Source organism: Fistularia commersonii, chromosome 27 (assembly GCF_037954325.1).
Source record: "Fistularia commersonii isolate RoL2024-O1a breed Wild chromosome 27, RoL_Fcom_v1.0, whole genome shotgun sequence".
NCBI classification, from domain to species: Eukaryota; Metazoa; Chordata; class Actinopteri; order Syngnathiformes; family Fistulariidae; genus Fistularia; species Fistularia commersonii.
The window spans coordinates 1,039,458-1,067,177 of NC_141310.1; the positions used below are offsets into that span (position 1 = coordinate 1,039,458).

The following is a 27,720-nucleotide window of genomic DNA, read 5'->3' on the forward strand; positions in this document are numbered from 1 at the left end:
CACAGCCACAGCATTAAAGTAACTGCTGTAAGTACCGAAGATAGGCATTAACTGCTCTCGGGTATGGTGCTATGACCTGCTAGCATGAAAGTTACATTAATTCATCCAAACTGAAAACAATAGTTTTCGGGGGCCTGCACAAGAATAACACAAAGTAAATAATTTGTCTGTAGAGGTTCTCAGTTTTCCGGGGCATGGTGAATTCTTGTTGAAATCTTGTGGCCAAACCAGATAAACTCAATGCATGCTGGAAAGCTTTGCCCACCTAGTCTTCCGACACATTACTACTATCAATAAATGCCTTTGTGTGTGTGCGTGTGTGTGTGTGTGTGTGTGTGTGTGTATTTGTGTGTGTGTGTGTGTGTGTGTGTTTGTGTGTGTGTGTGTATGTGTGTGTAGAAGATATTCATAAAGGCCATCTTTCACTGGAATGACCAGTGAATATCTAGAATGTTTATCTCTATTGTTGTTTCTTGTAAAGGACGATTGTATTATTAGTCACTACTTTTGATTTTGATCCATCTAATGAAGGCCTGCGCTGTAGTTATGTCCATTTTACAGTCATTTCACAATTAAATTTTCTAAATTTAATTGAAAGGCCATATGATAACATCAGAATTACCTAAGGTGTTAAAACAGTGCTCCTTTATTTAGCCAGTAATGTAAATTTATCAAGCCCTATTCTTTTAGAAATTAAAATGATACAAAAAGGTGATTTAAAGATGTTATAAAAGACTTGAATGCAGCTGAAATATTTCAGTTGCTCACTGTATAAAGTAAACCTTCATCTCACATTTTGCACGTTATATTTTTTTCTTACAAAAAAGCCAACATTATGAAAAATTATAACATAATACCCCTTCTATGATGTTCAATCAGCTCATACTACTAAAGTATTGGTCTTACAATTTCAGATCATTCAATCATTGAATCGCTTTTGTGAGTGTCTTTCAAGGACAGGCTGGATCTGATGAGTTGGTCATTTATCAGAGACCGTGTCAGTCCAAATGATATGGAGAGGGCAAACAAAGACTCAGCAAATTGTCAAACTGTTCACAAGGTCTCGAGGGTAATGGGAGATCCGAGCGGACATAGTCTCTGACTCTGTAATCTGTCACCCCTTGGCTTTCTATGTCTGCTCAGTGCCATCAATTTGGCCATTAAAGGCTGGTGTCCTGACAGTCTCACCATTTGAAAAGAGGAATTTGATGTCTGCTAACTACTTCATAAGTGTACTTTGCGATGAGGACATCCCAAGGGTTTACCAAGGAAATACTCCCTTTCTGTGGCTCATTCTAGTGACCAAACATACGCACACTTAGTATGAGATGACAGCAGTAAATTCATGAAGCAGCTTTCTCAATGTCAATGTAATCAAAGAGTGCATCTACACTGTTGTATGGTATCATGGAAATTGTCCTTTCCCAACAGTTGGAGGCTATGGTCCCAAGACCAGCCACTGGACTCCAACTTCACCTGAGTTAACTGAGCTGGGGAATTATGTCAGTGTTATATCCCTCTTTGGCACGGTGAGTGTATCTGGGGAACAGCTACGAGCGGCTAATACTCATAGTTCTGAGTGTAGAAATGTCCTATGGCGCATTGGTGGGCCCTTCTGCCGTTTCAGCACGAACAACCCTGGTTCAATTCCTACAGGGAGTCTTTCTGCATGTTCTCCCTATTTCTGTGTGAGTTTCCTCTGGTTACCTCCCACAGTCCAAAATATGCAAGAGATTAATTGGAATAAGTTGGAAAAAAGGCCCAGATGTGCGAATGAGAGTGAATGATTGTCTGTCTGTTTATGTGGCCCTGCGATCGACTACTCCGCCTCTTGCTCGATGACAGCACGGATAGACTCCAGCATGCTGGACCCCGAGTAGGATAAGCGGTAGACAATGGATGGATGAATGCCCTGGTGTGAATGATTGTCAATCTCTATATGCGGCCCTGTGCATTGCCTCATGCCAAATGACTGCAGAGATTGCCTCCAGAATCCCCGTGCCCCCGAGCGCAGGAAAAGCTCTAGATAGTGGATGGGTGGATGTTAATTTAATACAGATGTGCATTACTGATGATTCACATGAGGATCAGAGCCTTACAGCAACTGCATTTTCCAACAAGAATTCTAACCTAGTACTCGTGTTGTACTGGTGTTAGTACTACTAACCTGCATACTCATGTCAATGTCAACTCCTAGTACTGCTCATATGATCATGTAATTTATCTCTGTGGAAATCATGGGTTATAAGTACATTGAATTCATCAGGGGAGAAACACACCCACCCACACAAAACCATAGAAACACCACTTATTTAATCCTCATTTTCCAGTCAGAGCTTACAGACATCATGAGGTAATTATTTAAAATGTTCAGTTCTTTGATGATCTGGACAACACTGAACCCCAAACTGCTCCCCTGACGCTGGTGGACGGCAGCCTACTGCTCATGGTTCATTGCAGAGAACGAATTTCCCCATGGGGATTGATAAAGGATAAATTATTATTATTATTATTATTATTATTATTATTGTTATTATTATTATTATTATTATTATTATTATTATTATTATTATTATTATTATTATTATTATTATCATTATTATCAAATCCAATTTTGATTTCATCACAGAAGTACATACTTGTTAGAAGATATTTGGAGGCAACCTCAAAAGTAAGAGGAGTGAATAAATGCACATTTATAATACTGCTGTAGTCAAATGAGATCATTTCTTTAAATTGAAAGAAAAACTTCTGCTTTGCAATGAACAGTGCAAGCTAAAGTAGACTGTAAAGTTTTATATAGGGGTGGCGTGGTGCAGAGCAATCGTCCTTGATTGTCCTAAAGTACCATCCATCCATTCATCCATCTTCTGCTGCTTTTCCTGCACTCAGGGTCGCAGGGGACGCTGGAGTCTATATCTTAGCTGTCATCGGGTAAGAGGCAGGGTTCACCCTGGACTGGCCACCAGTCAATCACAGGGCCACATATACAGACAGAAATTCACTCATTCAGGGCAATTTTCCCAATATTTTTGGTTATGATAAATGTTTATGGACTGCTACTACTCCTAATTATTTTAAAGTACGTGGTCATGCGACTCATATAATATTGATGATATTTTTAAATTGGCAGTGCTTTATAAAGTGACCCGGACAAGAAAGTTTATCACCCAAGGTCCTCAAGGGTTACATACGGTTTTGACACATTTAAAGACCAGATACAATACATGCAAAGAAAATAATTTAATTTGCCAAGACATTCCAGTTACTAGTTATTACATAGGCAGTTGTTCCCAAGCTCCAAATCAGCAAGATGTGCTGTTAGTATTGTATTTTCTGTGTCTTTAATTGAATAAACCAGAGTAAACAATTGTACATTTTCATGTTAGATCCTTACTATCCTCGATCTTGTCTCGATATCGTCCATCTGTTGCAGATCACAGTACCATTAGACAAGACATGACAAATCTTCTGTACAATCCAATGTAGCATTACTTTTTAATTACTTGAGTTCATATGAAAATTGTTTAGTGGAGAAATATTTTAGACTGTGGCGAGGCAGTTTCAGATGAATAGCAACATTCTCTGAGGACACAGAAGTTTGATCATCCATACTCAAAGTTTCCCATGCTGGCGCAAGAGTAGAGCTGGCCTGTTACTGAGTCATCAGGGTTAATCATTTGAATTTTTAACCTGAACATGTGTGTTGATTGACCTTTTAGATCCTGTCAGTTTTGAGTTTTAAAACTCTCGCCCTCCTTTCTTCCTAATTGTCCTGCTTTATTGGGTTAATGGAGGACTCAGCAGCTCCTCTGCTGAGGCCTCCATTAACCCAATAAAAACTGGTATATTTAATATATGTGCCATGCAGATGGTTATTAATAACAGTCGTACGTACTAGTAACACAGTATACAACAACAAAATATAGTTGTGTTATGCTTAAAATTGACAGCAGACCTCCATCATTGCCATAGACTACTGTAGGACTGTGCCGTGTTTAATTATTTATGTATTTAAGTGTGTGAGTGTGTGCATGTGTGTGTGTGGGGGGGGAACTTTGACCCAAGTGTGCCGGTTTCCTTCAGTGAGCGAGTCTAAGTGACCCGGGTCCATAAAATGAAGTAGAGCGTGCCAAAGTGGTAGAGGCTGCATATATGCTGTCGGTGCGGAACGCAACATTCCCCCCCCTCCAGTATCAAAATGGACTATGCCGAGTATTTGTTTAGCCAATCACATTCTTTGTTGTAGCACCGCCCCATTTTATCGTTGAAGTCTGTCGTAATTTAGCAGGTACTGTCCCCACAGAGGTAGAGCAAGGGACCACCGTACTTCTCTCTCTAAACCAATTCCAAATAGAAAAACGTATTTTTCTGTGGTGAAACTACTCTCCGAGTGCAACGAGCTTTAAAATCTCGTTGAAGAAGAAGCATAAGCGCAGCCATATCGTCTGAAAAATTATATTCGGCAATGAATCACACTTGTTGAAAGGAGGTCCAGGTGAGGGGTAGCTGGGCGCATCTTTTAGAAACCCGATTAAGGTGGCAACAATACCGGTGAGCTGGATTTTTTTTTTTTATCTTTCACGAATGTTTTTAAATATATATCTTTGACTTTACACCAATCGTGAAGCGGCTCAAAATCCGTAGTTTTATTTTGTTAATATTAGTGGAGATTACGTTTCAACTTAATATTTCCGGTTATGTGCAGGCATCAATGCCATGCTAGTGTTGCCAAATGAGAAAAGAAGAAATACTGTACTGTTAATTTGAAATGATCATATTTTGACTGAAACAACTTGAAAAATCACACACTAGGACTGCACATTTAAATCAAAACTTTGTGCATGGTGCTCGGCCGTTTGGTTGAAAACAACAACAAAATCGGCTTTATCCATTGTCACCATTAAACACACCCACCCAGTCAGTCAAGTCATTTTCTTTACATAACTGTTGCTTTCCTCTTTACCCTATCAAAATAAAAGCATGGTACGGCTCACTCATATCTGCCCTAAAGTTAACTTTCAACATTAAATATTCCAGGCAACAGATTGTAGCCATCCCCTAACGCGTCCAACTCCCGTGCTGGGCGATAAAGCTGCTGTGTGGGTTGTTTTTTTTTTTTTTTTTTTACAAATAAACATGAGCTGAGCGGTGCTGTGAGGAGGAGCCATCCGCCTGAGCCGCTTGTGTCTGATCAAGCATCAGTTTCTGGTAGTTGTTTTTTTAAGGGGCACACAAATGCCACCAAACTATCACATATTAGGTTTTTTATAAAAAGTATTGACCGTATATCTTATAGGCTGTAAAACTGTCGTATAACTATAATTACTGATGATCATCGCTGCCATCAGTTTCCCAGGGTTCACGAGGATCTTCATTTGGCTAACAGCTGAATCTGTCATGGAGCAGGAGAACCTGTCTGTCGTACTTCAATCTAAAGGAGACCTCAGGCTGGTAGGAAAAAGACATACCTTTGTTTAAATATGATTACTAACTGTGATCTCTGAGAGGTGAATTGACTGGAACATTTTTGTTTTTTCCTCAGGAAAATCGTCCCATCCCTGAGCCAGGATCTAATGGTACCAAAAGCATTAACCAAAAATACATTTTCTCCTGGAATATACTCGTGCTTAGTTTCCACTTGTCAGATTGCTGCCACAAATATTTAGTATACTATGATGTTCTGTGTGGCAAACATTTTTTTAAGTTGCAGAACTGAATTCAAAACAGGTGTCCAGTCAAATTTAGAAATTATTTTTGAATAAAGCTCACTTCCAAGAATGGCTTTCCTTTAAACTGCCAAAATGTTTCATAATGAACATACAAGAATTCAGATTCATTAAAAGGGTGTTCGTGTTGTAATCGAAAGTTCCAGGTTTGAGTTCATAGCTCGTTTCACAGCTTAAGTGTTGCTAAAGGAGGCACTGTATCCTCAACTCCTTGGACGCTGCCAATGGCCAAGGTTCATTCATGATGGATAAAAAAGCAGGGAATAAATTCTCGCAAGTGAAGAATATAGTATTCAAAGTTGGTTAAAAAAGAACTCATGGTCACCTGTTTTGTCTTTCTACATGACATTTGGAAAATGTTTGGCTAATCGGACCTTTCATTCTCACTGTTTTTATCGTCTGTGTTGTTTTATTTAGAGGTTTTGCTTCAGATGCATTCAGTTGGAATCTGTGGCTCAGATGTTCATTACTGGCAGCATGGTCGCATTGGAGATTTTGTGGTCACCAAACCCATGGTGCTTGGACATGAAGCATCTGGACGAGTGGTGAAGGTTGGTTCTGCAGTCAAGCATCTTAAAGTAGGTAAGAGAGAAAAGTTTGGTGCAGTTTTTCCATAATTTGGGAATATTTAATGCAAGTTATTGCTTTGATGGACTGTATGAAGTGCAAAGAGTAAAAACAGAGTACTGTATACAAGCTCATTCAGTTCTGTGAAAGTGAGCCTTTATTTTCCAGGTGACAGGGTTGCGATTGAGCCAGGTGTCCCCCAAGATATGGATGAGTTCTTCAAACAAGGGCGCTACAATTTGTCTCCTACCCTCTTCTTCTGTGCCACACCGCCTGATGATGGAAACTTGTGTAGATACTACAAACACTGTGCCAACTTCTGTTACAAGTAATACTGCTGGCTTTGTTCAGTAAATTACCCAAGTGTATCCTCTAACATAACAGTATACCTCTTGCTTAAACTTGCTTACTTCCTCTTTTCTCTGGCCTCTCTGTGTGTTTTTTTTTCTTATACAGGTTGCCTGATAACGTGACATTTGAGGAGGGAGCACTGATCGAACCTCTGTCTGTGGGTATTCATGCCTGTCGGAGGGCCAACGTAACCCTTGGCAGCACTGTTCTCATCTGTGGTGCAGGTATAAATCAACAAAATTCAGTGAAAGACTTTGGTGGGTATGTTGCATGGGTGCAAGGTAATACAAGCCATTGGTTTCAGTCAAGTGACTTGTCTGGGCTAGAATGGAATCTAACACACCCAGAAAAGCTTATCTCATTCTGAATTTAAAAAAAGGAAGCTTGATGCAATTAGAACATCTAAATCTGATTAATATTCAACCTATGCTTTCTTTTTTTTTAAAACAAGTTCACGAACATTTGTAACATCTAATGAACAAGCTGACCTTTTCCAACAGGAATGTGCTTGTACAGCACAAGCTAAACTGACTGATCAACGATAGTATTAGTGTCATAGCTGTGACAAAGACTATAGTCATATTTGCATTTTATAAACATCTAAATATGTCAAATTGCTAGATTTCATGCCTAAATGATGTTTTACTCTCCTTTAGGTCCTATAGGGTTGGTCTGTATGTTGGTGGCAAAGGCAATGGGAGCCTCACAAGTTATCATCACTGGTATTACAAAAAACTCTGAACATTTCTCTGAAGGAAAATGATGATCATTGTTTTCCTCCAATGTGATAATTGTTTCCAATGCACATTTGTCAAACGTAGATCTATTACCAGAGCGGTTGAAAGTGGCCAAGGAGTTGGGTACTGACTTTGTCCTGTCAGTCAAAAGAGGGGATGGACCCCAGCAGCTGGCCAAGAATATAGAGGACATGCTGGGAGCGCAGCCTCACATCACAATTGAATGTACTGGCGTTGAGAGCAGCATCCAAACCGCCATTTATGTATGTAACTATGCTGACTTTGAGATTTGTAAAAAGATCAAATCAAGCAGAGAGGAGAGCTTGTTAAGACTCAAATCATGTTTCTCATCTTGACATAATCTTGATAAAATCGCAGGACTTGAGCTTCAAAGACTAATGCACTCCTGATATAGTTCTTTATAAATTCTTTTTTATTGTGGTTTATATTATTTTTCTGTGGACCTTGTCCAGACATTATATTTGTGATAAAAACAAACTAAGCCAAGAACATAAAAGGATGAGAGCTTGTTTTTGGACTTTTAAGGGAAATTCATAAAAGCCTTTGAACTGCAAAAAGAGTGCCTCGTACTGAGCCATAGCAACCGTTTTAATGTCAAGCTTTCTGATCCATTATCATTTTGTTTGTCATTGTTTATTGACAAGTTAGAGACTAAACTTGAAAAGAGCAGTTTATGGAAGGGTTTAAAACTCATTAAGTGTTCTATTTATCCCGCTTTTAGATGATATTGCCAGCAACATTTGAATTTTGCTTGTACTTGAATGTTTTTCGAGTGGCATGTTCTTATTTTTAAAATGGTATTGAATGGTATAGTATTTGAGTACAATTTTCACTGTTATACAATTGTACCTGAATGTGTTCACAGAACAACCCAGTAACCATAAATTATACTTCTGTTGTTTTTTTTGTCAATTGTCAGGCCACTCATTCAGGAGGTGTGGTTGTGTTGGTGGGTCTAGGCTCAGAGATGACTACCATTCCTCTTGTCAGTGCTGCCATAAGGGAAATCGACATTCGAGGGGTCTTCCGCTACTGCAACACGTAATAATTCTTCCATATAAATCAGCATGAATTCTCTTTCATTCCACATCTCTAAAATGTCTGTCCCACTCAGAGCAGCTGAAGAGTGAACTTGTTAATAAACTGTTTTCTGTTACTGTGTTGCAGATGGCCAATGGCTATAGCTATGTTGGCATCTGGCAAAGTAAATGTGAAGCCCCTGGTGACCCACCGGTTTCCCCTGGAGCAGGCCGTGACTGCCTTTGAGACCACACGTCAGGGTCTTGGGATTAAGATCATGTTAAAATGTGATCCGAATGACCAGAATTCCTGTGAAAGTTAAACACAGGAAACGCGACATTGAAATCAAGATAGTATATACAGCCTAAAGAGTAAAACCAATGAAAACAAGATTGCCTACACACTGCTTGTTGCTTAAGAGTTTGAGATGCGATAGACATCAGATTAAATAAGTTAAGTGGTAAGATTGATACTTGACCTTGTTCAGTAAGCAATACTTTAATAAATTGTACTACTAGTAATTGGCTACTTGTTCAAATTTTAATTCAATTCATTTTTAATTCACTCACCGGCACATTCAGAAAAGAAAAATTAAATTATTGAAAAGAAAACATTTTTAATTTTCCATTTCAGCCTGTGCTTCACAATCAGTTTTACCTTTTGACAGCAATTCTTGTTTTCTTTTGCTTCGCACATTATATTCCGTATTTGTCTTAGCTTCTTGTTTTGTAAGAAATCCACCCATCTTTCAATGATATTAAAGTATATCAAACTACACATGTCATTTGAAATCTCAAGTGTTTTAAAGGACTCAATTTCCAATCAGTTTGCAAAAAATATTATATTGTCTTAACAAAGTAAGGTAATGCAATAATGATTTCAATGTACTCTTTCACTGTACTGTTTGAAATTCGGTGAATAGAGGTGAAAACTTTCATGCTTGTATTTTTTGTATTTTTCTTTTTTACAAGTAGGCTTGACTATTGTCTCGTGAAGACATATATCACATACAAACTAGCCCCATTTCTGCAATATAAACAGTTATCCCTTCAAAAAATAAAGACAACTTAATTCCCATTTTTTAGTCAAGGATTCTTCACAGCCAGGGAAAGTCGCTCAGTCCAGCTTGAGTTTAATCATGAAAGCATTATTTTTGAATGACACACTATTACAACACATTAACTTGGGTTTTAAGATTTTAATTTGATCCACCCCAACAAACCAGCCAGGTTTAGCTCTGAAGTTCATCATCTTGCCACAATGACTTGATACTAATTAATGAGGCATGCACACAGATAGGTCTAGTATGGATAAAAATGAAAACAGTGTAAAGCCATTGTTCTGTGGCACAGCTTTTTCTGTCACAGTGTTGTGATTCACAGTTCTCCTCTCCAGACTCTACATCAACATACAAGTGGGATGTTTTCAATCACTGAACCTGTGGGTCTTACTTTTTACAAGAGCACAATACAATACGAGGTTCTGTTTATGTACAGACATTGTAATACTGCTTATGGCAATGAACACCTCGCACAAGACAGTTACATTCACAATCCACTCGTAGGCATGAGTTTCAGTCAGGAACAATCAACATACATTAGAGAAGCATGTAACAGAAACGTCATTTTTCATACACGTGACTGATATCAAAAGAATATCCATTGTCTGCCGCTTATCCTGCACTCAGGGTTGCGGGGATCAAAAGAATAATTAATGCATATTAGTGGTTATATTATTTATTTGTGTAACTGTTTGTACATGTGATTTAGAAAACACTCCATTCAGCGATTGAACTATTGCCATAAGTGAAGTACATCAAGAGCATAGGGCGCTTCAACCCTTAAAACCTCCGCTGCAAGCATTTGTTTGATTCACTTATAATTATAATTATAATTATATCCACTCAGCGTCTTTAAATCCATCCGTTTAAGAAGGTAAGTCATTCACCTTTTCCAGTTTTATTTTTGCCGGCAATGTCAGCTTTCAAATCAACAGTATGACTCACTAATTATTTACATTGTAGCTGTGGCTACTCCCTCTCCATTGCTGTCTGTCAAAAATTAGCAAAATACATATTTACATAAGAAATAAATAAACAAGAAAAAATGAAGCTATACAAGAAGTATAGTAGAAGTATAATATTGCATTATGTGAATATATAAAAAAAATATAAATTTTGATGCTTTACCATTAGTCCATACTGGAATCTCACTAGAATGATACCAAAAACCACAAGCAAGACAAAAAAACGAATGAACAAACCAAAAAACTGCACAGACTTTGTTCATCTGTTCAGTTAGGAAAGAAATTCATACAAGGATAACTGCTCATTAAGATTAAACAATAAAGATATGGTAAATATCTGAAATAATGATGGGATATCCCTGCCAGTGCTTATATGTACATGGGGGTCTCTTGTCCTGTAAGAAGTCTGAACATAGCTGCAGGCATCGTCTTCATGTGAATCTGTTTGGGGGGAGAAGAAAGCATAATTTCAGTATAATAAAAGATTCATCTGAATTTCCACAAGAAAGTTCTTACAGTAGAAGATGGGAAGATGCCATCCTGGTCTCAAATGAAAGATTGCTTTTGTCACCTTTCTATGAGAGGATTTTATGTTAAGTACGATGTGAAGTACGATGTGAATTGGAAATAGTCATCAACCAGTTAAAGACAAACTACACTTTCAAGAACTTTCTTTGAAACGTCATATATGTAATTTAAGGAACATTTTGATGATCCTATCTATTGAGAGGCAAAATTGCCATTTGCAAATTGCATGTTTACATTTTTTCCCTGCCGACTTAAAAAATTCGTTAGCCAGGTTAGCCAGCAATATCTGTTTCACAGAAGATCAAATTACTCAGTATAGTCACCTACATACAAGGAATAGTGAGATGAAGAGCATAACAGGTCACACAGTACAACCAGGTCACATTGTATGCTCTGTAAAAGGAGTTTTCTATCCTCTTAATTATATCTTGCTCTGCAACCATCTTTACAAGCATCAGTTATTCATCACATCTAATACCTTTTGAACTGAGTAATTTTGAAACAAGCTATTTTTTTGTGTTGTACTTTGCATGTGCAAGTGTGAGTCATTTAACCTCGCCAACAGAGTTTGAGAGGGCCTGGACAATCTTCTCATGTGCTGTGGCCACCACACTCTGTCCATTGATTTCTATAATCCTGTGGCCCACACGGACCCCTCCTCGCTCTGCGATGCCTCCCCGCATCAGGCTGCATATCTTCATAATAAAAACAGAAAAATATTGTTGTGTTATTAAGGTGTAATATGGAACACATGCTTCAATTGTAAATGAAACCTTTTGTGAAGAGAAGGTCAACATAGCGCACCATTATAAGGGAGTTAGATATTGACTGACTTATAACAGTAACATACATAATGAGCAGTATGCCAAAGTATTATACAACGGCTTGTATACAGACCCCATTGGTGTGCTTGTGCGACACAATACCAAGTATACCTCAAGCCACAATTGTGTACCTCATCCATAAAGTAAATCTGGCATATTAAAACATTCATTCATTTATTACCTACCGCTTATCATGGACCCAAGGTTGCTGGGATGCTATCATGCTATCATGAGTCCAATCAGTGCCAAATGAAGAGACAAACAACCATTCACTGTCTAATTCACACAATTGGGAATTTTGGGTCTCCAATCGACCCTTTGGATGGTTTTGGACTGTGGGGGGAAACCACGTAGACATGGGGAAAACAAGCACACTAAAAACACAACCCTCCCCCTGCTGGAATAGAACAACTGTTTTTGTTTCTTTTGACTGAGCAGAAAACTTACTGGTAATAGGTATATGCATTGTTTGTAAGACCCAGAAATATTCCTCAAATTATGGACAAAAAGCTTTGTGAATCTTGAATTTTTTTATTTCTTTAAAATCTATCAATGAAACTACTTACTGTTACTGTTATATAAAATCATAGAGGATAACAGCATTGCTTTTCAAACAGTATGCCACAACAATCAAGGAATTAAGCAGGAAAAAAATAGATGACCAAAAAATAATGTAGAATGTGATAAGAAGGAGTTTCAAAGACACAAGACAGGATTCTATTATTGCATGTTTTTGCTTTGTAATGTATGATTTCCTGAAAATAAATGACTGAAATAATTATTTTTAGTAGTTTATAATATTGAGATGGATCCTGCTTCAGATCACACTAATAAATCTGCTGAGATTTTTTTCATAGGTATCATCAACTTAACTTACAGTTCAACATTTTATCATCGCTTCATATGTGGTATGAGCATTGCGAAAGTCGGCAGCAGAAATTTATGCTTAGCTTCACCATTTCCATTCATTAAAACTCTTATAGTGAAACCCCTGTTTTTCTTCAACCTGTTTGTTTCATGGTTTAAGAACTTAAAAAAGATGGGTAGTTTTGCTTGACGAACTCCAAAATCACAAGGGAAAAACATAGTTTTTGATCTTGATTCCTTCATTACTCAAAGACTCATCCTGAAAGCACCAATCAGTTTAACATCTATTATGTGCTTTAAAATTAATTTACTCCATTTGGGTGTCATTTTGCTTTACTTTCTTATAAAATTAACCAGTGTTCCAGATAATTTTCAGCTCTCATGAGAACTTTCAAATTGGTGATAAAACTTTATTACTGTAGTTGCCTTTTTATTGTAGATGCGATGTTGTTAATATATCGCCTGGCTGTATTCTGTGTAAATGCTGCTTCAAATAAATGGCGATTAGTGGATTGGATAAAGCACCTTTACACGCACACTCAAAGAAAGAATCAAATGTCACTTACAATGCCATTCTGTACACTGAAGCCCAGCTGATATTTTAGATCAGGTCTCTTGATGAGGACTGTGGTAACAGGAGGACAGCTGACTATGTTCATTTTCACCTGAACCTGGTTCTTCAAGCCCTTTAAAACATAAAGCCATAAAAAATTAGCACAATTTTTGCTTTTGTTTTACCACATTCTCGTGTGATTCTATCTGTACCTTGATTATTCCCTGACAGGTGGCAAGCGGCAGTCCGACAAGACTGGTGTTATTGATGGACATGATCTGGTCTCCAATGCTGAGCTTGCCAGAGCGTGCTGCTGGTCCACCATTCATCATGTTGGCTAAGATAACTGTTGGGAGAATGGAGCCCCAGCCAGACTCAACGATCACCACACCAAGAATCTCCCCTTTACTCTTCTCCAGCTGCAGCTGTGGAAAGGAGAAAAATGGGAGAGGGGAAACCAAAAATGAAACCTTCTATAAGGTTTCCTCTGCTTTATGCATATTTCTTCTCAACAGTAACAATATTTTTAGTCTGAAAAAAAAACAACTTACATTTTAGGGTACATTTAGGTAATGGAACAGATATGCAAAAACAGTTTAGACAAAGAGTAGGTTCAGAGGCCTTTCTAGGTAAGCACAGAGTCAAAGAAGGTCTGCTTGATAATAACTATTCAACTAAGTCCTTTTTCCATAACCTTGTCATATATTTGTTAAAAAATATTCCAACAACTTCAATCTCTATCTGAGGGATTCATTGTTCATTGTCATAGCACAGCAAGGACACATGTTTCCCTGAGACAATGAAATTCTTACTTTGCTGTCTGCAGAGTGACAGGAGCTGCATAAACTGCTAATTTCAGTTGTTTAGACTGTTGCTATTGTCCTTTCACTTTTTTTTATTTCTTTGCAGCTGCTGAAAAAAGCCTTCTGACATCTTATGCTGTTTGTCTGAGTAATTAACTGAGGTCATTTCTCTCACCTTCATCTTAGGAATATGACCAGTCCAATTAAACATGAAATCATTGTTGCTGGAGGCATAAGTATTATATTTCACCCAAACATAAATGCATCCTCCAAGAGAGATGAAAATAGTTCTTCCTTCATTCTTTTTGAATCATCATGCACATATTCATTGATTTTCACTGCATATATATGGTGTGTTTTACACTCCTAATATTCACCAGAGTGTTGGTCAACACCATGTGATTAAATGGATGTGTCCTGTGATCCAAATTATACTTCTAAACATTTTAATTAGATATACAGAGTAGACAAATAATCAAACAATTATAATGTAACAATTACAATGTAACACTTACTAAATAAACAACCATTTATGACAGAAATCTAATTTTCAAGCTCAAAAATTTGAAAGAGGATTTAATTTCAGGTCTCTTCAATCAGAGGATATATCACCCGAAGACAGTCCAACAAAATTATACATGTGTATTAAAACAGCAGTTGTATGGAGGCTGTTTACTGAAGCCTCTCCTCTTGTTTGGCACAAAATGTTCACTTAGTTCTGAATAGCCTTAAGCAATGTTCCTGAAGGGCACAATGTTAGCTCAGTTGGAAATGCCCGGGTGGAAAAGAGCTGCAGTTCATGTACTCGGAGTAAATTTTAGTCTAACATCTGTATCTGTAATCTGTTGTATGTCAGAATGTGCTGATTCTCAAATTTCTGTCAAAGTTTTAAAAAATGTAACTGCCAAAAGATGAACATTAAAAAAAAACATCTATTATTGAATGAACTAACCTCTTTGCAGTTGTCAGAGTTGGAGAAGTGAATTAGGTCATCATTGTACATCTCCTGGGTGTTGATAATGTCACTGTACTCTTTTTGGCTCAGGTCCTCAGGGTTGATGCCATTGGCTCTCAAAAACTCCTGATAAGCCACGCTGAACGCCTGACCAATGGACTGAGCGATGAGCTGAGCCTTTATACAAATACAAAAACGAAAATGATACACAGGAAACAAGCTTATAAGGTAAAAGAAAGTAAAAGACTTCATCAGCAAAAATCCTGTCATCTGAAACAGTAAAGATAGAGGATGGACATACTATGTTCTTCAATGCTTCACAACGTTTTCCCTTTTAATGAACTGACATAATTTCATTGGAATTTCAAAGATATGATAGTAGAAAAATAATTTAGACACAAATCTTTATGGACTTGTAAAAAATGAAAAGTAGATAGACGAGTGTCCTCGTGGTTCTAATACAATTGTCTGGCCTTTAAAAACTTGACACAAAAACAGTTTTGAGTACAGCTTTACAGTGCTTAGCACACACTCTCGCACTCACCAATTGCCTTGGAATCTTCCTTGAAAAAGAAAGAAGAATGTCTGTGGTTACATCTCATTTTACGTCAGTTTGATACAGTAATAGGCTATTTTTTTCATCCATCCATCCATCTATCCATTGTCTACCGCTTCTCCTATTCAGGGTCGCAGAGGATGCTGGAGCCTATCCCAGCTGCCATCGGGCGAGAGGTGGAGTAAACCCTGGACAGGTCACCAGTCAGTTGCAGGGCCACATATACGGACAACTATTCGCTCTGTCAGTCACACATCATGACGATTTTCCCAATTAGCCCGATGCATGTTTTTGGACTGAGGGAGGAAACCAAAGAAACCCACGCAGACCATGCAACCATGCAAACCTCCACACAGAAAAGTCCACAGACTTTGAACTCAGGATCTTGTGCTCTGAGTCCAAAGGGCTAACAACCGTGCCACCGTGCCCCAGCTATTTTTTCATTTTGTTTATTTAGGAGCTAGACAGCACTTGCAAGAGATGAGGTATGCACTGAACCAACGGCCAGTCAATCACAGGGCCACATATGTCACATGTACTGTAGAGACTGAAGTTCACGCGGAGAGACAATTGTGAGTCTTCAGATAACCTGGAGATTTTTGAAAAATCTATGGAAAGAAGCTGGAGAAATCAAACAACAGCCACACAGGCATGGAATAATCTAGAACGCTCCAACTAGCATGGATTACCAGGAACTAGGAACCTACTTGCTTTGAGGTGAGAGTGCTGACCAATGCACCACCATGCTATCCACAACGAACCACTAATTAGATGAATTCCCACTTACATCCTCTGATTCGAAGACATGGCAAATCATCTTGTATTGCTTCTTTGCCTCAGGTGCCCCTGGTGTTGTTTCAATGCAGTCCTGGGATGCTGTGCGTGGCATTCGGCGTCTTGCCATCAAGACCACAATGTTTCCAATGTCAGCAATGTAAGAAATGGTCCGGAGTGCATTGTCCATCATGGTTTCCTAATAGCCAATAATACATAGTTACATTAAAAAAATGTAATTATGATTATGTAGAATCACATATAACAAACAGAATGAAACCAAACCAAAACAAAAAGAAATATCCTTGCAATGACCATTGTGATTTACTGGAATATGAAGAAGTGAAGATGAGAAAATGTAATAATGTTGATATCATCAGTGATTTTGAGTCAGAAATGACATCAGCATATCAAATATGTGGAAAGGTTTATTAGGCGACTCCAAGTAGAAGCCCATGAAATAAGGAAAAAAAAAAGACATCCGAACTTTCCGATGAATTATGATATACAGTATGGCAACACAATAACAGTTTAATGGTTATAGATCTTGTAATTTCAACTGGGTGTTAAGGCTCAAAACCCTGAGGGGTATGAGATGAAGGCATTATCTATCAGGGGCGCTCAAGCAAACCTTTGATTGAATCATTCATTTTTTGAATTTTGGCTATACTGTCAAATGTTCAGCACATGCGAATCAAAGGTACACAGAAAACACATTTCTTTTGAAATTATGTGCTGTAACATGCCAGGATCTGCCAAGTGGAGGCATACAAGCTGATTGCCTTCTCAGACAGCCAGTTGCAGGCTCTTATACAGTATATCATACATAGTCAAAATAGTTTTTGCTATTTATGCTGCTACACCCAAAAATTGTTTCTGCTTTTCCTCAGAGAACAGAGAACCTTGGCACAGCACATCGAAAAATAGTGTTCAGCATAGTTTAAAACCATCACTTATGTAAAAAGCAAAGTTGAGAGAAAGTTGAAGATACCTCTTGATCTAACGAAATTATTAGGTGGGATTTCACACATTAGCACAGAAAATATATGCGCTTAAATCAAATACACCTCCTGGCACAGTGCATGCTGTAGTACTCCAGCGTGCAAACTCATAGGTTACACATTTCTTTTGTTTTTGCTACATTTTTTGTAAAATAGGATATGACAGTGACATCAAGCCATTAAACAAAACAAATGCTTTGCAGTCCACTGTGTGATTCTGTTGGATCAGAATATGTCTGTCTGAAATAGAGATGCTATCAAAAAAAAAACTTTAAAACACCATGCATCTGAAGAAGGTAGCCGAGATGGTTTACAAGTAGCAATTGGAGATATGTGAAGCAAAACGTGCTTGCTGGGTCTCACCTGTGAGTCTGCATTAAGGACTTTGATCCGCTGAGTTGAGATGAAAAGATCCACCTCAGTGAGGATTTGGGAATCTTCATCTGCACTCTAGTAAGGGTTGAGAAAAGAGTTGGTCAAAATTTCTTTTATGAGCATGAGTCACGAATGTTTGTTTGCACAGTATCTCTTGCAGAGAAGTTGTAGTCTACATTTCAAAGCTAATAAATAATCCGCATGCATGTAGAGGTTACAGTCCAAGCACAGTGCTGATAAGCTGAATGGGCTGTCGAATCTGAAAGTGTGATGGAAAACTAAAAAAAGGAAAGCGTTTGGAAGTGACATCAGTATACATCACCTGATCTGGCACAAGAATAGTGAGCTGGCACAGAAAAGAAACAGCTTTACACTACAATCTCACCAGCTGGCTGTAATGCCAATGAGAACAACGGCATTTCAGAACGGACTAATCATACAATTCAACACACTAACACAGTAAAATTATATCTTATTTACTTGAATTAACAGGTCCCAAAAAGTTCCAAAGGAAAAAGTTTTGAAAACACTGTGCAAATTTGGTTATAATAAAATATGTCATGCATTGAGTGATGAATAATTGATATAAAAAGCATTCATGGATATTGTTATGTATATTTGTCTTCAAAATAATTACGTAAATAATTCATGTTATATGCATTTACCTTTCAAATCAAAAACAAAAAATTGTGATGGTGTGAATTTCTCATTCATCAGAGGTTTGTTTCCCAAAGTGCATTTAACGCACCGAATGACCTTCTAGATTTTCGCATGCATATGGAAACAGCATTCAACGAAATGGGTCAGGATGTATGATATTCCACTGTTCTATGCAGTCTTGTCAGCAAGAAGTACAGTCAGTCAGAGTTCAGCTTGTTGGAATTAAGTATGAAATTGTCAGTTGTGTAAAGCTGGTTTTTGATTAAATGATTGATGAAATTCATTTTAAAATATTTTTGTGCTGAGCTTCAAGACTATGTACCTAGTCAAAATATTGTTACCTTTATCATAATTTGTTGTCTGTGATATTTACAATTTGTTTCACTACTGCTCTGTGTCAATCATCTGTATGCGTGAAAAATAATTAACGATAAAGTTGACTTTTTCTTTAAAGGCTAGTATCCCTCTGACTCGCTACTTCATAAGAAAATTGGCCTTGTTTTAAACACATGTCCCTTTGCTGTTATATTTGCATGAATTACTGTTTTCCTTCCCAAAACAACTATCTTATGATAAAACAACAAGAACAAAAAATAATAATACATTTATTTCTTATTTGTAAGCGCTTTCCATCAACCAGAAAGAAGAAGTACAAAATAATATTCAATGAAATAAAAAAGTCAGCAATTGTCTACATTGCTCTCATTTTAGAAAGAGAAACAAGGCTCAAGTTAAACTCCCATGCTCAATTTAAGGCTCACTGACAGTATATTTGTATTAGTTTGAGAATACTTAATACAAGGTTTCTTAACAAATTAAAGGCTATGAAAAATGTTCAGTACACAAATGGGAGGGGTACACAGAACAACACATAAACAAAAAGGAAAAAAAGAGCACGGAAGTGGCCAAATGGTCTTCATTTGGCTATATTAATTACACACCGCCTTTTTCTTGAATTTGGCAGCCTTCTGTACCCTCTGGCAGGCAGGCAGGTGGGCGTTGTGATGAAACAAGGTCAGCAGATACAGGATCAAAAAATTAAGTAGATAAAAAACAGGAGGAAAAGGGAAAAGAAATAAGGAGGTAAATAAAAGGGACAGTATAGACACAAATCAAACTGCAGCTGTCCTCTTGTCCACTCACAGGAGTGAAAGACAGAGCGTAAGTGTGAGTATGTCTGTATGTTTCTTTGTGAGAGTGTGTTTGGGAGAAAGAGAGAGAGAGAAAGAGAAAGAGAAAGAGAAAGAGAAAGAGAAAGAGAAAGAGAAAGAGAAAGAGAAAGAGAACTAAATTTATAAAGTTCACATTGCTGCAGTAGTAATGATTATCACATATATATACATACTAACAGTAATTTGAAGAAGCACACAAGTATTTTAATTATTGCTGTTGATGCTCTTCATGTTTTACTGCTGTCTAAATATGAATTGTGAAACTATTTTCTATAGACGCTTTTATCAACAAGAGAGGCTTTTAAGAAAACAATGCTGAGAAATGTTTTATTGGTGAGGGATAGGTCAAGGTTAGGAAGAAGCTAGGAAACAATTTCCAACACTAACTCAACTAAAAGGTAGCAGAAAACGCCAAAAACAAATTAATCAAATACACTCATGTAAAAAAGAGTCATATTTATGTACGTGTAATTAACAGCTTTGCTCAGCATATCAGTGGTTTCAAGGAGTGAATGTTTTTGATTACTTCATTAGTAATTCAAACTTTGTGCTGCATCTTGGGATCTTGGAAAATTGTCCATCTCTTGGTGTGCTTTTAACAATGTCATGTCATGACATGACATGAACATGTCTTTGGGTGATTCAAGCTAAACAAATTATTCTTCATCAACTGTCAATCAGAGTGCATTATTTTGTCCCTTACTAAGTTTCAGACAGAGAATGTGTATTTGTAATACTTAAACACTGTCATGTGAAATGCAAAGATTGGTCCTATACAAAAGTGCAAGGATTTTGCAAATTATATTGCATTTCTGAGGAGTTGCACAAGGACACAGACAGCAGGAGAGTGAGTGAGTAGGGGATGACGCAACATTAATATTACACCAAATACTCCTCATTTCAGGAAAATATCTGCAGTTAACTTTCCACAGCTTACCTGGCATAATATATAAATAGCACATTATGTTGCTGATGGAGGTGGAGTGAAGTCAATGAAAGCTGTCATTTCTATCTCCTGAGTGATCTACTTGTGTTTGTATATATTTTGACTTTAACCATACACTGCAAAATGTTTTGAGTATTCCTTGTTTATTTTAGCTGAAAGCACTCGAGCTACACACTGAAATTATGCTAGATGTTACCCTCAAAGAAAGTGGAAAAGAAGACCTTTCCTAAATCAAATAAATATTCACTAATTTCACTCATCTATCAGATATCTATGTACAGCGTAGACAATATTTCAACACTTCAGGTCAGGTATTTAGACAGCTTATGAGACACTTGTAGTTGCAATGTTGACAATGTAACTAAATAAATGTGTGTAACTATGTGCAGCAAAAAAAAGATAATTACAGATATAAAAACTGTATTCTCCCACATTGCAATGATTACCCAACCATTTTACATTATGATATGTTTTGACTACAAAAAACTTTTAGGCTAAACCATCTGTGCCTGTTCTCCATTTGTCTTTGTGTCTAAGATACATGATATGAGCAGCAATATATAATTAATGAGCAATGCAAGAAAAATGAATTCAGATGTAATGAAAAAATAAAATGTAAAAATGGCAGTGGTGTGCCAAAGACTTGCCCTTCAACTAGATCTTTCCTCTTTCCTTTAAATGCTGTAAAATCCATTGTAGCTTCATCCATCATTACACATTTTTTATCCAAATAATGGATGTGTGATGACGGGTCAGTGTGGTTCAGGGGGTTAGATTGTCTTTGGAACCTAACGTTTCTGGTTCAATCCCCGGCTCCTGCTAACCTGTCAAAGAGTTGTAGTGCAAGACACTGAATTCCTCACTGCTATCTCAGTACTGCTCAGCAGTTGTCTTCTGCTCATGCTTCATTGATGGTTTACATCCAGTGGTCTTATTCAGTTGATGTTATGCCCGACATATATCTGAATACAACAATCAAAGTCTCTCTTCTAAATTGTTATTTGAAGTAAGACTGGATATATTATGACAGCCATGTTGTTTTCAAATATGTACACAAATATTTGATAGATACTCAATTCAGTTAAAAGTACGTCATAAAACATTGATTCTGAAAAACAAAAATGTATTAAACTATCTCCATGGAGTAAATTGGCTGAAAAAAGATGAGAGAGCCTCTTGTATAAGCTATTTGAACGTTGCCTATATAAGGAATTGATATTTAATTATCATATAAGAAAAGGGGACTAGGATGAAATTAAGGCGAAAATAGGTGGCAACATAATAGCAACAGCAGTCCCATAACTTAAACATACAATGAGGCTATTATACAAGTAAAGTTAGCATACTATAGTTTTAAGTACTCCTATTGATATTACCATTTTCTTATCTTATAAACCATTTAGGTTTAATTGAAAAAATAAAGAGAATGATCAATAATGAAAATGAAACATTATTTGTGCCTTAATTATAGGATTATTATCCAAAGCATAGCATTTCCTGTATTTTTTAAGTCATAAAAGGGATATGCAGACACTGAAAAACTGGAATACCCAAAAACTAATGACAATGCAATTGCAGAGAGTTTAGATTTAAAGAAAAAGAAAACAATATCAAATGTACAATATCACATCAATCTGCAAATATAGTGTCATGAGATAAGTGTGCTGTGATTTGATGCGACAAAAAAAAAATCAGGCCTTATTTGACTTAACTTTAGTGTAGTCCCATTGTGCCAATAGTGCAGAAATTAGACTGGCTTTCCTGCATTCTAGACTTTTCTCAACTATATTTCAGCAGTTTGGCTACTGAAGGTAAATATCTAGCAAGTAGAGAGAAGCATTCTGCTTGTAAAGCTTCTCAAGAAGTGACCTTTTTGTCATGATTACAGAGGGTTGTTAGAGGAAGATGTGCAATTACAAATTTATAAAATCACAGAGTAAATGTCCCTATCTGTCCCTTGCTGAACATTTTGAAGGCCACATTTGATTTGAATTGAATTACATTTACATCAAATAAATAAGCAAAAAAAACAAAGTTAATCGGCTTGAACATTAAATAAAACATCTTAGCAATGCTTAAAATAAATACAGATTTAAAATGATCAAGTCTCTGCATTCTGTTCTTTATGGCTTTATATCTTTTATTCACCCAAAATACACGCTGAATTCAGATTTGTAAAATAAAGCCAATTTGATCATTTAAAAAAGGATTTGACTGTGGGATTTGAAGTTTGAATCATTCATTCAAACACAGAGGTCTGCAACTATTATCACATTAAAATGAATTGTGTGTCTTAAGATCCTAGTATTTGTGAGCACATCAGAAGACTGCGTGAGCTGCTACTTTGAGTCTTCATAAAGTAATAATACATCTATATTGATTGAGACAATACTCTTGCTGATGTTATGTCCTGCATTGATGCAGTTCATGATTTAGTTTGATGTTTCATACAAGCCTGACAGTTTGCTGCTGTAGATTCATACACATAGAAATACAAGAAAAAAAGAATATCACAAAGAATTTTTGACACCCATAAACCTACAAATTCTAATTGAAAAAGGCTTCATTTGGATCAGCAGACTGCCCTACAAACCCAACAGCTGATTAACAATAATAGGTAGCATCATAACTTTGAAGATAAAAGTTCTTATACATGATTCTGGCTGTTGGATATTTTGCCTCCTTGTGGGTGTGTTTTGGAGTACCTTGACCCTGCTGACAGCCTCTTGTGCCTGCATCATGCGTATATTCTTGGAAGGGTTCCTCTCAGAAAGCAACTGAGTGGACCCCAGGTAGTTAGCAGCAAAAATTATTCCGTCAATCAGGTCTTCCGGCTCACAGGGTCCTGGAACTAAGCCAGGGAGAGACAGACAAGATTGTGATTAAAATAGAGACTCACTTGAAGAATAAGAACGACTTTATTTATCCCGAAGGAAATTGTTGTGCCAGAGTTACAACAAGAAAAACAATAATAAATGATAGTAGAAAATTGTATAAACAGTAAAAAAAAAAAGGAAAAGGGGGAATAAGAAATACAAATTAACTATAAAGTGTCTTAAGGTCTTAAGTAACAAGCGAAAGATAAGGATTGCACAAGAGTATGAAAAAATATTGTACATGTAGCTGTTATGAAATATTGCACAGTTATGAACATATATACAGATAAATTATTACAATTTACAGTAATTGGGTAAGTGGCTGAGATTTTTTTTTTTTTTGGACACATTACAGTTATATTGACGGGGGTTGCTACATATTATAATCTCTCCTGATAGTGTGCTTGTTGTTGTAGAGACAGAGAGAAGGTGTTTACAGGATGAGTGAGTCAGTCACTGGTCTTGAGCTGATGAGGGTACGGTTTTGCTGAGATTAGTTTGTGTGTGATACACAGATACGGATTCTCACACACACATTCAGTGACACGATACACATCTATTGTCAGAGGGAGCAAATGAACAGCTTAACCCCTCACACATCGTTGTGCGTAGCATTTGCTCAGAAGCAGGAAAAGAGCACTGGAAGTCATATACCTGGGCTACAAAATGACAGAATGAAGGCACAGCAAACCTTGGAATCACTCCGTGCCATAAAAAAATGAATGAACAGGTGTTCGAACAGATAAACTTACCATCGACAAAGCTGGGGAACGATGCAACCTTTTTCGACGGCTGTAAAACAAAAGCAGAATATGATTGATAGAGCAGTGTCTCTCTGAGCCGGTCCCAAGCCCGGATAAATGCAGAGGGTTGCGTCAGGAAGGGCATCCGGCGTAAAACCTTTGCCAAAACCAAAGATGCGAGTCAACAATAACCATATCATACCAGATCGGTCAGGGACCGGGTTAACAACGACCGCCATTGGTACTGATGACCTACAGGGTACCAGTGGAAATTGGGCTACTGTAGGGTCGAAGAACAAGAAGAAGAGGAGGAGTGCGTGTTCGGAAGCAGAGAGAGAGGAGGAAAGGAAAGAGCCTGGGACTGAGAGTAGGGACTTTGAATATCAGGACTATTACAGGAAAAGGTAGCGAGTTGGTCGACATGATGTAGGGAAGGAAGGGGGATATACTGTGTGTCCAGGAGACCAGGTGGAAAGGTAGTAAGGCTAGAAGCTTAGGAGCAGGCTTTCAGTTGTGCTATTATGATACTGACAAGAAGAGAAATGGAGAAGGAGTTATCTTGAAGGAGGACTTTGTTAGGAATGTTCTGGAAGTGAAAAGAATGTCAGATAGACTTATGAGTCTGAAACTGGAAATTGAAGGTGTGATGTTCAGTGTTGTTAGTGGCTATGCCCCACAGGTGGGATGTGAGTTAAAGGAGAGGGAGAAGTTCAGGGATGAGTTAGATGAAGTGATGCAGAATATAATCAGAGATGAGAGAGAGGTAATTGGTGCAGACTTCATTGGGTACGTTAGTGTAAGCAATAGAGGGGATGAAGAAGTGATGGGCAGATTTGGCATACATAATAGGAGCACAGAGGGACAGATGGTGGTAGACTTCGCAAAAAGGATGGAAATGGCTGTAGTGAACACCTTTTTCAAGAAAAAAACAGGAACATAGGGTAACTTATACGAGTGGAGGCAGGAGCACGCAGGTAGACTACATCTTGTATAGACGAGGTAACCTGAAAGAGATCGGTGACTGCAAAGTAGTTGTAGGTGAGAGTGTAACCAGACAGCATAGGATGGTGGTTTGTAGGATGACTGTAGAAGAGTACTTGGTGTGTCATCCGGAAGGAAAGTAGATAAGGAGACTTGGTGGTGGAATTAGGAAGTGCAGGAGTAAATACAGAGAAAGCGGTCAGTAAAGACAAAGTGGGATAGTGGAGTCCGGGGTGATACAATGTAAGGTAAAGATAGAGGTAGCAAAGGCAAAACAATGGGCGTACGATGGCTTGTATGCTTGGTTGGATAGTAAGGAGGGTGAGAATGATCTATACAGGTGGGCAAAACAGAAAAATAATGATGGAAAGGATGTGCATCAGGTCCGGGTGATTAAGGATAGAGAGGGAAATGTATTGCCAGATGCTAGAAGAGTGATGGGAAGATGGAAAGAGTACTTTGAAGAGCTGATGAATGTGGAAAATGAAAGAGAGACAAGGGTAGAAGACGTGACTATTGTAGACCACAAAGTAGCATGAATTAGTAAAAGTGAAGTGAGGAAAGCATTGAAGAGGATGAAGAGTGGAAAGGCAGTTGGTCCTGATGATGTACCTGTGGAGGTGTGGGAGTGTCTCGGTGAGGCAGTGGTAGAGTTTCTGACTAGATTATTAAACAGAATCTTAGAGAGGAAGACGATGCCTGAAGAATGGAAACGAGGTGTGATTGTGCCTATTTTTAAGAAGGGGATGTGCAGAATTGCAGGGTGCTAAGAGAGGAGCTCTGGTATTGTATAAGGAAGTCTGGAGGGGCAGAGAAGTATGTTAAACTGGTGCAGGACATGGATGCTAGCTGTGAGTTAGTGGTACGGAGTGCTGTAGGAGGTAACAGAGAAGTTCGAGGTGGAGGTGGGACTCCATCAGGGATGAGCTCTGAGCCCCTTCTTGTTTGCAATGGTGATGGACAGACTGACAGATGAGGTAAGACAGGCATCTGCATGGACCACGATGATTGATCTGTGGTGAGAACACAATACAGGTAGAGGAGAATCTAGAGAGGTGGAGGTATGCTCTGGAAAGGAGTGAAATGAAGGTTAGTCGCAGCAAGACAGAATATATGTGTGTGAATGAGAGGAACGCGGGGGGAACGGTGAGGCTACAGGGAGAGGAGATCAAGAAGCTGGAGGATTTCAGGTACTTGAGATCAACACTCCAGAGCAACAGAGAGTTTGGAAAAGAGGTGAAGCAGGTTGGAATGGTAGGAGAAAAGTGTTACAATGACAAAAAGACAGGAGGCAGAACTAGAAGTTGCAGATATGAAGATGTTGAGGTTTTCTTTGGGAGTGATCAGGATGGATAGGATAAGGAATTAGCCTATCAAAGAACAGCACATGTTAGATGTTGTGGAGAGAAGGTCAGAGAAGCCAGACTGAGATGGTTCGGTCATGTACAAAGGAGGGATAGAGAATATATTGGTGATGAATATGGTGAATATATCCGATGCTGATATTGGAGCTGCCAGGCAAGAGGTCTAGAGGAAGACCAAAGAGAAGATTTATGGACGTAGTGAGAAAAGATATGAAGGTAGTTGGTGTGAGAGAGGAGGATACAGAGAATAGGGTAAGATGGAGAAAGTTGATTCGCTGTGGCAACCGCTGAAGGGAAAAGCTGAAAGAAGAAGACGAAGAATGATTGATAGACGTTAGAAATTGGCTTACACTAAAATAAGGTGGATTCTTCAGTTACCTATTCAACCAGTTAAGGATTAAGTTCACATTGTATGAATTGACTCCACTAAAACCGAAAATCAGAATTTTTTGGAATCTAGATCAATCTCTGAATGAGGCCTTGTTGGAAGACATTTTAGGAGCCATGGACAACAAAAATTACAAGAGCATTCTTATTTATAAAACCATGCAGAAAGTCAAACACAAAGTAGGGTGACTGACACTCAAATATTAAGAGTTCAATTTTGGGATAGTCTACTTCAGTATTGGAATCATAGATTCATTTGTTGATAATACATGACACCTCTGACATTCACAAGTCACATAGAAAGACAGAACATCAGTATAAACATGACATATCCACCTAAAGACAAAAAAAAAATAATATTGCATGGACAGAGAAATAAGGTATATTTAGGAAAGGCAGGAGCTCCACCATAACATTCATATTAATGTGGGAGGTGAATATCAATATATAAAACTGAATAATTCATTGGCAGAATAGTAACATTAAAAAACATCATGCAGTGTGTTATACATCATGGAATCTCCTTGGTTTACATCAAAACCTGTTTATATTCATTTCATATCTACTGAGCAAATGCACACATCTGAGTGAAATACAGCTCTCATGAATTAGAAAAAACAATTTGCTAATTGTTTTTTACAAACACATGATTGTGCAGCAGGCAGAGGGCATGAGCTGGGTTTGTAATTATGCAACTACTTATTAGGACAATTGCATGCGTTTCGCCACACACACGCACACGCACATGCACAGGCACAGGCACAGGCACAGGCACACACACACACACACACACACACACATACACACACACACACACACACACACATACACACACAAACACACACATATAAATGGCCTTATCCATATTGTTAAGTGACTGCAATAATATCTGCTCCACTATAATA

The 27,720-nt window shown here is 37.8% G+C and overlaps 2 protein-coding genes across 5 annotated transcripts in view; one reads left to right on the forward strand and one right to left on the reverse strand.

The window, feature by feature from the left end:
• The first annotated feature begins 4,298 nt into the window (after positions 1–4,298).
• sord (sorbitol dehydrogenase) lies at positions 4,299–9,360 on the forward strand. The gene is made up of 10 exons (XM_086174737.1): positions 4,299–4,554; positions 5,352–5,454; positions 5,546–5,579; positions 6,147–6,311; positions 6,465–6,624; positions 6,753–6,871; positions 7,304–7,369; positions 7,469–7,647; positions 8,325–8,446; positions 8,573–9,360. Exons 2-10 carry the CDS (start codon positions 5,401–5,403, stop codon positions 8,745–8,747), a joined length of 1,074 nt encoding a protein of 357 aa, XP_086030863.1. The 5' UTR covers positions 4,299–4,554; positions 5,352–5,400; the 3' UTR covers positions 8,748–9,360.
• A 248-nt stretch (positions 9,361–9,608) lies between these two features.
• The window catches only part of apba2b (amyloid beta (A4) precursor protein-binding, family A, member 2b), a 53,774-nt gene continuing 35,662 nt past the window's right edge, over positions 9,609–27,720 (reverse strand). For 3 of the 4 annotated variants that reach the window (XM_086174736.1, XM_086174732.1, XM_086174733.1), the window contains 10 exons: positions 24,093–24,132; positions 23,170–23,315; positions 19,288–19,323; positions 17,675–17,761; positions 16,324–16,509; positions 14,978–15,157; positions 13,435–13,647; positions 13,236–13,355; positions 11,533–11,673; positions 9,609–10,891 (listed from right to left, as the gene is read on the reverse strand). In XM_086174736.1, the coding sequence (XP_086030862.1) occupies positions 10,820–10,891; positions 11,533–11,673; positions 13,236–13,355; positions 13,435–13,647; positions 14,978–15,157; positions 16,324–16,509; positions 17,675–17,761; positions 19,288–19,323; positions 23,170–23,315; positions 24,093–24,132 (1,221 nt within the window). In that variant the 3' untranslated portion in view covers positions 9,609–10,819. The remainder of the gene's footprint in view (positions 10,892–11,532; positions 11,674–13,235; positions 13,356–13,434; positions 13,648–14,977; positions 15,158–16,323; positions 16,510–17,674; positions 17,762–19,287; positions 19,324–23,169; positions 23,316–24,092; positions 24,133–27,720) is intronic. The other variant, XM_086174735.1, reaches the window with a different exon arrangement.

What these genes read in the sequence shown, in the direction of transcription:
- sord (XM_086174737.1), top strand. Translation starts at nt 5,401, where the DNA reads ATGGAGCAGGAGAACCTGTCTGTCGTACTTCAATCTAAAGGAGACCTC. An exon ending in CCCTGAGCCAGGATCTAATG is followed by an intron (nt 5,580 to 6,146) that starts GTACCAAAAGCA and finishes TGTTTTATTTAG; the next exon opens with AGGTTTTGCTTCAGATGCAT. An exon ending in AGTCAAGCATCTTAAAGTAG is followed by an intron (nt 6,312 to 6,464) that starts GTAAGAGAGAAA and finishes TTTATTTTCCAG; the next exon opens with GTGACAGGGTTGCGATTGAG.